This window comes from Stegastes partitus, unplaced genomic scaffold (assembly GCF_000690725.1).
Source record: "Stegastes partitus isolate 25-593 unplaced genomic scaffold, Stegastes_partitus-1.0.2 Scaffold656, whole genome shotgun sequence".
NCBI classification, from domain to species: domain Eukaryota; kingdom Metazoa; phylum Chordata; class Actinopteri; family Pomacentridae; genus Stegastes; species Stegastes partitus.
In genome coordinates this window covers 239,493-251,464 of record NW_007578387.1, presented here as the reverse complement: position 1 = coordinate 251,464, position 11,972 = coordinate 239,493, and the positions used below count along the sequence as shown (strand labels likewise).

At 41.5% G+C, this 11,972-nt stretch overlaps 1 protein-coding gene across 2 annotated transcripts in view; it reads left to right on the top strand.

Moving 5' to 3' along the window:
- The first annotated feature begins 19 nt into the window (after nt 1–19).
- Nucleotides 20–11,972, top strand: part of mrrf (mitochondrial ribosome recycling factor) — a 46,991-nt gene continuing 35,038 nt past the window's right edge. For both annotated transcript variants that reach the window (XM_008290128.1, XM_008290127.1), the window contains exons 1-4: nt 20–104; nt 4,787–4,951; nt 5,097–5,249; nt 10,845–10,963. In XM_008290128.1, coding sequence (XP_008288350.1) covers nt 4,789–4,951; nt 5,097–5,249; nt 10,845–10,963 — 435 coding nt within the window. In that variant the 5' untranslated portion in view covers nt 20–104; nt 4,787–4,788. The remainder of the gene's footprint in view (nt 105–4,786; nt 4,952–5,096; nt 5,250–10,844; nt 10,964–11,972) is intronic.

Here is an 11,972-nt window from a genome sequence, read left to right as displayed (position 1 = left end):
ACGCAACGCAGGCGCGTACTGATGATGACATGGATGTCAAATGTGTCTTCTCTCTGGTGCTTGGTCCTGCTGCTAACATGCTACTGTAAAGGCTTTAACTTGAAGTAAGTACGCAGTTTGGCTTTATTTAAAGTTGAGGGCCGCGTTTGGGTGAATGTCAGCTCGAGTTTAGTGTAGTTTTGTATTGAACAACTTACGTGGTTTTGGTTTATTTCGCTTCCAGCGTGAGAAAGAGGCGAAGAAATGTGGCACAAACGCCCCCATCACACCGACCTTCACACTGCTGCAGCTTCACCGCTTAGTCTCCACGTGTTTCTGTTTTCATAATATTACAGTATATATCTCAACTGCTACGGATAGATAGATAGATAGATAGATAGATAGATAGATAGATAGATAGATAGATAGATAGATACTTTATTGATCCACAGGGGGAAATTCAAGCATCCAATAGCTTAGATAAGAAGATCTGTATTTAAGATAAGAAAAGTATAACAAATTGATGACAAGGGCTCAATACAGCATATGTGTTTTGGTTGAGAGATAATGTTGTGATTATTATGATTGTATTGTAAATGTTCTGTCTGTGGATGTGAATGCCCCTGCCATTGTTGTGAGGTGTTGTAGAGAGGAATAGCCAGGAGGACAAACGGATTTCTGAGTCTGTCTGAGGAGCATGAACACCTGCCTGGTTTAGGGAGATGAGTGTTGTACACAATAGACAGTCAGGGGTTCATCTTTCTCCTGCTATGTCGAGGGAGTCCAGCTTCGTGCCCACCAAAGGACTAGTTCTTCTTAGCAGCTTGTCCAGGTAGACATTTTAAAATATAGCTATCACTTCCAGAGACGTGCTTGTGATCTTAGTACATTGGGGTCTCAGCCTAGTCTAGCAGTTTTTAGTTTTTAAACTGATAATTACATGTTTGTCAAATTATTTCAGAGCAAAGTAAAATCATTCCAATTTTTCTCTGTGTCGAGCCCATTTTCCACAGAATTAGTCTCATTTATGTGATTTTCACATCTGTAATCAGCTGTCAGGGTGTCTTGGAAATGCTTTTTTCAGGAATTTAATTTAAGATTAATTCGAGGGACTGGCCATTTCACTTGTTCAGGAGAAGAGATAGACAAGCTGGTGTGTTAAGTTACATACCTAATCAGAGCAAATCTACTGTGTGTTGCCGACAAAAAAACTCTATTCTAATGATAAGGGATCTAACTACACCAACTAATAATAAAACAACAATATGTGTTTTTATTGTTACTTGGCCTCTTGTTTCTTTAATGATGAGAGAGGTTTGGTTCTGTGTGAGAAGCATCCAAACCACAGTAATGTCACTACTGCAGATATCCTCCTGTAAAAAAATCGTCATATAAAAACATTTGGCCTGTAATAAACAGATCAGACTTTTACAAGCAGTGAAATAATACCCTAATGTTTTTGATCAGCCATATTATATTATTTTTTGAAGGCTTTAAAGTATGGTTAGAATGACAAATAAATACAGAGAGCTATTTTTTTTATTAGCATTTTTACTTTTGTAAAAACAAAAAAGACAAAAAAAAATTTAGATCCAGAGCTATTCATAATACATTTGAGGTCATCGCCTTGGACACCAATAAAGATAACAAATATAACCAGGACACTGACATCTACCAAAGCATCTGTTCAGTAAGGAATAATAAAGGGTTAATTCCCTATAGGATATTTCTCACAGTGGGCCATATACTGTTTTTTGAGTACAACTCAACTGTCATTCTTAGTTTTAGGTGATATTTCTGATTCATTCATCCCATATATTTGATTTGACTGATTAGGAACGCACTGGGGTCCAATCAGTCCAGCCAGATGACCATATATGCAGCGTCCTGCTAACTGATGACTATTTCATTGACAGATTGAATTAATCACATGAAGCAAATTGATCATTTGTTGATTCAAAAATGTTAAACATTTGCTGGTACAATTTTTTAAAATATGAAAATATTTTACTTTTTGTTAGATGGATATTGTGTTATGATGATAATTGTGTTTTGGATTGGTAACTGCAGAAAAAATCAACCTGAGGATGTCCCATTGGGCTCCAGAGGGGGTTGAGATAATCAATTGTCACCTTTTCTGGGACTGTATAAACTACACAATTAATCTATTAGACAAACAAAAAAAAGAGTGGTTGATTGATAAACAAAATCATTAGTTTCACCCCCAGTGTGAACAGTGTGTTTGAGGAGCAGAACATTATCAGATCCTCTGCAGTGTTATTGTCAGAGCAGAACGAGCATGTGGGCTCAGCAGCTGGCTGCTGCTGCTGCTGGAAGAAACAGAGGTGTGTCTGCAGCTGCCGCTGTGTGTGTGAAATCTACAGGATATGAGAATACAGTATCCCACTGAACACCTGTGCTACACTTTTTCTGCTTGGCTTCCCCTCTAAAGAGATCTGTCAGCGTCCCACATCTCTGCCTAGCTGCTGTGCCACACTGTGGCAAATCATATCAGCTTGTCAGGAAACCTGCCAGCCTTGGATGCCTGTTATGGGGTTGGGATCGGAGGAGGTGGTCCAACCGTGTAGCCTAAATATTGCCACTGGAATATGTTTGGATTCTGGTTGATATCTGGAAAGGCCCCAAGGATTAGTGGTGTGACTGTAGATACAGTTGAGGACACTGAGGACAGTGCTGTGTTTGGGATTTTGTGGTTTTATTGAAGTGAGGATCTCATGTTATTTGTTATCTGCCTATTGTGATGTAGTTTTTGACTCGAAGCTTTCAATTTGGCAGTTTTCTACCAAAAAAAAATGAAAATACGATCACATGTAAGTAAAATGAAGAGATGAAGTGACATTTCTACCGGCTAATTAAACATTTAGTTTCTCCCAGAGTATCTAGGTCTATGACTATTGTTGAAAAGTGTTTTCTGGAATAACATTTCAGCTAGAAATACGAAGCTGTCAAGCTTTCTGATACATCTAGGGAACTTTTGTCAGCTTATAGTAGCTTAAAATGTTCACAATGCTGTTTTTCATTTCCAGCTTTACCTTCAGCCTTGAGTTCTCACATTTCTTTTCAAACTTTACGAGATAGGCGTATCTGAGTCAAAACTCATTACATTAGTGGAAGTTTCATTGAGTCCTCTTGTATGAGCAGAGAAAAAGCTTTTTAGATCGTAGTTGGCTGGATTTGGTTTTTGTATTTTGTTGCCTTCATGCTGAAGATCCAACTTCGTAGCAAAAATGTAAGACGTTTTTAGAAAAACTCAGAACTGTATCCCCGCACAGGTATCCGTCATAAATACACAGCAGACAATGGAGGGTGTCAGCTGGGCTTCAGCGCACCGCAAGCCGTTCACAGCCACTGACTGTGAAAGACGGGCTTCAGTGTGTGTTTGTGTCTGCAGGCTTAAATGTCTCACTGTGTCTGCTCTGGTGTGTGTACACTGAGGGTCAACAAGCAGTCTGCGTGCTGGGGTGTGACTCGTCCATAGAAAGGTGGAGGCTGGTCTCATGCTGTTGTGTTTTTTTTGAACGGGAGGTTCCCCTTCAGGAATGCCCAAACAACCGTGCATGTGCTGAGTGCAGAGTTAGTTGTGTCCCATAGATTTGTGAGGATAAGAAGAAGAAGAGACGGAGCACGTTTGGGACTGTGAGAGTGCATGTGATGTGGCCTGATTGCATGAAGCTCCCCAGCAGCACTGATTGGATTCACAACTACACTTTCCTCTTTCTGTACTTTGTATAGTCAGAGAAATTCTGGCTAAAGGCACAGTCTTTGATCCAAACTAAACTATTGTTGGATTAGTGGATTAACAAAAGAAATAATAAGCTATGAGTCTGATTTATTGATGAGCCATTTTTCAGGCAAACATGCTGAACTTTCTATGATTTACTGCTTTAATTTGCCTTACATGATGGTAAACTCAATACTTTTAGGTAACTTCCTGAGAGTTTAGTCGACATTTTATTGACCAAAAAAGTAGCAAATAGTCAGCAAGTGATATGCTGACAATATTATTGTTATATTTAGCCCCATTGTGATCTCATACAAGCACTGAATCTATTGTGAAAAACATCATTAAATTTACATATATTCTGTTATATTTTGAATTGTCACCTGGAGCCTGAATTTTCATGTTTTCCATTACACAAATAAAGACATTTCCACCTTAAGTTGATGCAGAAAAGGCACAAATTAATGTGTAAAAATGTGCCTGAATACACGAAATGTAGAGTTTGATGCTTGAAATGTACTTATTTAGGTGAAAGTTACGTCCGTGTCTGGTCTTATGTGAAATGTTTGTTAACATCAAGTGTTTTAAAGCATTTAAAAGGGAAGATACTCTGAAAGATGACTGCTTAACAAAAGCAAGAACCTTCATATTTAAGCTGAATTTTTCCAGTTACTGTATGTATATGAATGTAATTTATATGGTCAAAAATACAGACTGGGAACAGATATGTCCAGTAAAGCTGCAATGAAAATATAGCGTACAAAAGGTTGGTTGTTTTTTTTCCCTTTTGTTGTATATATTTGTCACAAATTATCATGGGATAGTTGGAGAGAAGAAGAGAGATGATGTTGCTGTAAATGAGAAGAAGATGTCGGCCTACCTCCTGCTGGCTGATATGAGCTATTACCTCACTTTGACAAATATTACCAGCGATTGGTTTCTGTATGATTTGTGACTATGAAATGTAATCAGACATTTTCCTTCCAAACTCTGCTGCGTTATATTTATGTACTTGGAACATTTTTAAATTACACTCTGGACTTTTCCCTTTCTGCTTTTTGACAGTTATGGCTTTGAATCATCTGCGACCTTTTCTGTGTCAGTCGCTGGTACGACATGTCAGGACTCACCTCGCGGTCGCCTCCAACGTTAGAGCGCCTCTGTGCCCCAGCATCGCCCACCATCACCCCGCCGCATGCATCAGGCTCTATGCCACCAAGAAATCAAAAGGTCAGTGAGGACATCACGGACACCGTAGTCCACATGTGGACAGTCTGTACGGCTCTATCGGAGCCAGCATGAGTTTGTTGATTATATGTTATTTGTCTTAGATATGAGCCTCAACTCTTCCCTCAATACTTTCCTTCTTTCCAAGCCAAGGCAAAGGGCCAGTCAGCTAAGGTGAATATTAATTCAGCTCTGGTGGAAGACATCATCAGTCTGGAAGAAGTGAAGGAAGACATGACCGCAGTTCTCAGCGCGCTCAAAGATGAGTTTACACGCAACCTCAGCATCCGGACCTCGCCAGGTACTCATCGTATCGCTCTTTCTTTTCTTGGACGCCCTCTGACCATTTTCCATCTGCCTGTTTCTCCTTGCATCACACCGTTTCAGCTCTCACATGTTACCATTTCAAGCACAGAACACAGGAAAACGTGCATGAATGGACTGACTCTCAAGTGTGAAGCTAGTTTCTATGCCAGACTCCACGAGGTATCTGTGAAGGTCAGGACATTTAGTCTGAAATAAAACATTGGACATTGAAGTACTGTTTGAATCGGTTGATGCCAATTCTTAAAGAACTGCAACACAGATGGAGCCAATATAACATGTCCTGCACAAATTAGAAGGATGTGAGTTGCCAGTTTATAGTGCTGTTTGTTAATATGAGGAGTAAAAAGGAGCCAGTAGAGAAGATAACATAAAAGACTGAAATATCTTATCACAGGACAAACATCCTGAATATATGTCCATCACAGAGCCTTCCAGGATACAGAGGAGGAATATCCCCAATAAGCCAGATCAACAACTTGATCTCAGGTAGATTGAGCTGCGTCCCACTGAAGCCGGAGACTCGACTGCAAGAAGAGCTGAAGGTAGCTGCAGTGACGGTCTGGGAGATCATCACCGGGGATGATAGAGGGCGTCCGGTGATGTCTGTGGATCAAAACTTGAAGCAATAATAATGATTTTGTTTGCCTCCATGTGTGCTCATCCATTGGCTTTTGAACTCCTAAGCTTTGGGCTGTATGTGTTAAAGGGACTGTATCTCCCTCACGGTTCTTTTTCAGTTGATGTAAACCTTCTAAACTTACCTGGTCAAACTGGTCAAGGAACTCAAGCAAGTCCAGTTGCTGGGATTAATCCACGAGAATAACCATGACCTGGACGACTGAGAATCTTCACGGACATCTTCTAAACTTAGAGCCGAGACTTCAAATTCAATGTGCTGACGGACGAAAGATTCATGAATCATGCATTGACTAAGAGAAGTTTTATTTTTCACGTGCATCATGTTCTGTATTCATGAGTCCACATTTTTCCTTTGGGATAAAAAGCCTTTTCCGTGTTTTCACCTACCTGACAAAGCCCCGGAGGGTTTAGCGTGAGGAGATCCCCGTGTGACATTACCGTGACCCTGCTTTGGCCTCCGTTTCCCCAACTACATCCAGGCCGTGACCCTTTGTCTCTGGGTTCTAACAAATAGGAGCAGGGCTCAGGGAGTCAGAGGTGGGGTGTTTAATGGAAGCTCCCGAGGGAGGAGGCAGCCGCTCGAATCATACTTTAAACCCAAAACTGTCTTGATTCCTCATATTTTTACTTTCACACAAAGTGCAGACAGCAGAAGCACAAATTCAACCTCGATTTTTATGTTAAGCCCTGACGTGTCACAGCTTTCCTAGTAGATTCTCAACCTTTTTTTTGTTCCTTTCTCCATTCATCACTCAACATTTTTTTTGCTCTGAGTCATTTTTACATCCAGCCCCTCCCTCCGTCACTTGCTCTACTTTTTCAGTTTTTCTCAGCTTTATATTTTGGCCTCTGCTCATGTGACATTTCTCAGCCTCTGTCTCATACTTTTGAATTCAGATTTCTCGTCAGGGAAAGATTTGTTCATTCATCTCCAGAGTTCCTTGCTTCACGTCCTCCATCCCTCCACTCTCCTTCTCTCTTTCATCATTTGTGTTTCCATCCCTCCATTCTGTCATCCTTCCTGTCTTCTCCTTCAGTCTGTCCGTCCGGCGCTGCTCTCCTCCGGTCCGTCCATCCCCCCCCTCCTCTCTTCTGTCCAGCTGCACAGTAATCCAGGGAGGCAGCAGGACTTAGAGCTGACAGCAGAGATGAGATGGTGGAATGGAATGACGTCAGTTGTCCGAATGTGTGTGTGTGTGTTTGTTCCATGAACCTCTCATCTGGCTCTCATTAAACTTATGAGTGTGTGTGTGTGGACATGACTGTATGCGCTGCTGTGTGTTGCCATGAATGCATACTGTATGTGTGCATGTGTTTGTTTGTCTGCAGAAAGTCACAGATACTGTAGATAAAGAGAGGAGGGTAGGGAGGGGGGATCAGTGCTATTTCTCCACCATGTTGTGATAAGCACAGATGGGTAATCTGCTTCCATTTCCGTGAAAACATTGTTAAAAGTATAGTTTGTGCTTATGTCCTTATTCACATTCTTGTAGCTGCAGCCAGCAGACGGTTACCTTACCCCAGCATGAAAGCTGGAAAACAATTAGTCTGTCTCTCTGAGATAAGATAAGACAAAAGCTTATTAATCCTGAAGGGAAATTCTTTGGTAAGGGAATTCTCTCTAGAGGTTGAAGTCCTTCTACAGATGTTGATTGAACCCCTAAAATTCCTCTCTGGGTATTGAAGTTACAGATTTAGACATTTCTTCAGTGATAACAATCCCTTCGTGCCTAAATATGGCTTAGATGTAACGGCAATGCTTCCTCTAGAATGTGCAGATTTATGAAGCTCCTGCCTCCCTCTTCGTCTACCCTTCTGCTCTCGGTGCAGCTCGAGCACACCAGCTCTCCTAGGACTCTGATCATATGCTGTAAAACTACTTTAAGCTAAACAATAGCAAGTTGTAATGTTGGAGTGATTCAGCCGAACCCTAAACTAATTCTGACAAACTAAAATGAAGCATCACCCTGCAAGTTTCAGGATTGGTTTCTTAGTTTGTTACGCAGGAAATTGTGAAAGTCTGAATCCATGTTTTTTGTCTTTCATAGTTTTAAGGTGGAAAAGCTCAGCAATGTCTTCTTACTTCCATCATATATATAAAAAAAAAACACAATATGGATATATTAATAAGTTTAAATAAAACAAACAAACTTGATTTTAAGTCTGTTTAAATTGCTATCATTTGGTTCAGTTTAGGGCTGCAGACGGCTCGGTGGTTAGCATCGTTGCCTCGCAGCTAGAAGGTCACTGGTTCACATCCCGGTGAGGATCTTTCTATGCGGAGTCTCCATGTTCTCCCCGTGCAGCGTGGGTTCTCTCCAGGTTCTCCGGCTTCGTCCCACACAGTCCAAAAACATGTTGAGGTTAATTGGTGATTCTAAATTGTAGGTGTGAATGTGAGTGTGCTTGGTTGTCTGTCTCTAAGTGTAGCCCTGTGATAGACTGGTTACCTGTCCAGGTGAACCTGCCTTCACCCTGAATCAGCTGGGATGGACTCCAGCCCTTCACAACCCTAGTGAGGATTAAGCGGAATATAGATGATGGATGGATGGATGGTTCCGTTAATGTAGGCAGGTAAAGACACCAAATCCGCAAGCCCACTACACCTAGCTGCACAGAAATCAGCTGATATAAATGGTCTGCATTTTGTGATGCTCAAAGCTCTTTACAATGTGTTTCTCATTCACCCATTCACATACCATTGGGAGCAACTTCGGGTTCAGTGTCTTGCCCAAGGACAGGACGGGGGATTGACCTGCCGACCTTGTAATTAGTGGACAATCTGCTCTACCACCATAATATAAGGTGCTTTTCTGGAGCATTTTGCTTTTGTTCCAAAGTGAGCCTTAACGAGGTGACAGGAAACAAATGTACCACAACATCCAGTTGTAGTTTACAACAGAACAGGGCCCTTTTGAAGTTCTGATAGTAGTTACAGCAACAGATCTGGTAATGTATTGCATCATATGAGGTTTTGTTTTTTTTAAATACGTTCTCTTCTGCCCAGCTCTTAGCCTTCCAATACTCCCACCCCGCCGTCTGTCTTTACAGTAAAGAAACGACTGTCTGCCCTCCTAAAGTGCTTGCAGATGTGTTGGAGTTCACTGTCAATGCACAGGTAACAAAGACAGACAGATATGAGTATGACGGTCTACCTATACACACAGACACTGGGAGGTAAGCAGCAGGACAAATGGATGTTCAAAGTCAAACAGGGAGACGGTGTAATTGGCAGGCAGACGGTATGTCAGGGCTGGTATCAGCTGGTGGTGGCTTGTGTTGTGTTTTTTTTTTTTGTCCTTGAACTCTTCTGATAAATTAATCTTATAGAGAAAATTACAGCACTGGCTCACCTCCCCTTCACCTCACTTTTCCACACACAGCCCCCAGTGGGTGAGCAGGGAGGGAGTGATGTAAGGCAGAGGTGGAGAAGAAGGAAACAACAGCGTCTGAGGTTAGCCAGATGGAGGAGAAGGGTGGAGAGAGAGAGAGAGAGGGGAGGATGGATGGAGCCGAGGAGGGACAGGAGGAGGGTGGGGACCTTTGTCGGCTTGTGTTTGCAAACTTACCTTTGTTTCTGTCGCTGTAGAGACGATAGATCATGGAAACTTTTAACAGTCTGACAGGCGTCTCTAATGGGGATTTTTATACCTGCTCTTGCAATTTGTGGCTTCATTCTTCAGTCTATCTGTTTGTTTGTTAGTATGTCTGAGTGACTAAATGATCAACTTCATGTTTTTGTCAATCTCCATGAAAACTGTTATCAAACCAGAAAAGATGTTTACTAGAGGCTAATACCTGTAGTGATGCTCATAACAAGAGATCCTAAGACCAATATAGATGTAAATGTTTAACATAATCAAGTATTTCGTGGGCTTGGTGGTTAGCACCGTTGCCTCGCAGCAAGAAGGACACCCTGGATCTTTCTCCATGTTCTCCCCGTGCAGCGTGGGTTCTCTCCGGGTTCTCTGGGTTCCTCCCACAGTCCAGAAACATATTGAGGTTGATTGGTGATTCTAAATTGTCCGTAGGTGTGAATGTGAGTGTGCTTGGTTGTCTGTCTCTAAGTGTAGCCCTGTGATAGACTGGTGACCTGTCCAGGTGAACCTGCCTTCACCCTGAGTCGGCTGGGATAGACTCCAGCCCCCCACGACCCTAGTGAGGATTAAGCGATGTATAGATGATGGATGGATGGAAGTATTTTGTGATAAGTACGTCCGGAAAAAGTTACTGTACAGTTGAGAGATGGACTTTAACATCTTGACAGAAGGTAACAGATTCACCCATATCAAACTTGAAAAGAGAAAAATTAAGCCAGATATCCATACAATGCAGCCTGTTGAACAGTTACTGCTGCAGTTTACCATCGTTAGTGTATTTTGGATTTCCCAATTTTGCAACAGACAACAAATCAAGTTGTACATGGCAAGACCAAAATGGCACCTATCGCGATACTCAATACATTGCAAGACATTCATGCGTGATACATCGCGATATCTGTGGAATTCAATAATGAAAAAATACCCCGAACAAGGCAAAAAGCAGGACAAGTGTTCATTCATACTGCTCAATTTTAATACTTTGTCAATACAATTAATTAGCTTTTCTTTGCTTTCCCCGGCTGTCTGTGCTGACTGCCACTCCCCCACCTGTGACTTCCTTCTTCTTCTTCTTCTTCTTCAGTGCAAATTAGTTAATAGTTGATAAAAGTTGATGTTAGCGCCACCATGAGGAGTCACATAGTAGTAACTCTGGTAAGTCAGATTGTTGTGGAATCTGTTGATAGCACCTGCATGCTTTAGTAAAAATATTCATATCAAGTGTTTTGATTATGCCACATCATAATATTTTCTTCCCACCCGTCCTATATTGTCTATTTAGGTTAATAAATAAGTTGAGCTAACACCTCCATTGATCTGTATTTGTTTAGGAGCTCTGGATCACATCGTGGTGACGACTGAAGATGGGAAGTTTCCTCTCAACCAGCTGGGTCAGATCTCCATGAAGTCACCTCAGCTCATTATGGTCAACATGAGCGGCTTCCCTGAAGTAAGACGATCACACACACACACACAAACACAAGAGAACACACAACCGAGTACAGTTTCTTCCTACCGGTATCTGTTTGTCTCATACGGACAAGCGCGCAGTAACTAAGCTTTGTAAAAATAATCCAAAAGCACAGTCGGACAGATAGATGGTCCTCGCAGGAGGAAAAGTGAGCCAGAGCAGAACTCGAATCCCCACATCGCTCTGTGTAAATGAAACCCGACCTGCCTCGCTCTGTCCTGCGTCTCAGATGCTAATTGATTGATCACTCAGGCAGCCCTTTGTTCTGGGGGTGAAAGATAGCAACAAAAACCCGCGTATGTGTGTATGCTGCGCTGCGGTTATGTCTGCGTGTGAGTTGTCACAGAGGAGGAAATGACCTCATTTTACCCGCAGGTTAGGAAGGAATGGATTATTTTTCTTTTTTCACTTCTTTTCTCTCCCCTCGTTTCCTTCGTAGATTTTGTCCGTGGGGGCAACTCACATTTTTTTGCGGTCAGACTTTCTGGTGGTCTGGAAAATCTAAATGTGCTTTTTTTTTTTTTGCATTTAACACGACATTATGTAACCATATAGCCAATGACTGATATAAGTGACTCTCTCAGCTGTCTGTTAAGCTCTCTTTGATCTCATTTATTATTGAGCTGAACTACGATTGTTGGCATAATGTTATCCTCATATTTGAAGTTCAGATGTTTTCTATTTTACGCTCTTAGTTAATCTACACATTGTATAAAGAAATACTCTTTATATTCAAATTAAATTAAGATCATAAATCCATCTGGTATAACGAATTCCATTGAATGGTAGCATTATAGACATTATGTACAGAATAATGTTTCACACATGCATGAAGTTATAATACAAATCTACGATAAGGAAACAAAAAAAAAAGGAGAAACAAGAAGGAGGCATATGCACAGCCTGACCCTACTTCAGAGGAGCAGGAATAATAAATGATACCATCTCAGAAGTGATGCTTGCATATACAGTACGTCACTCAGAGACC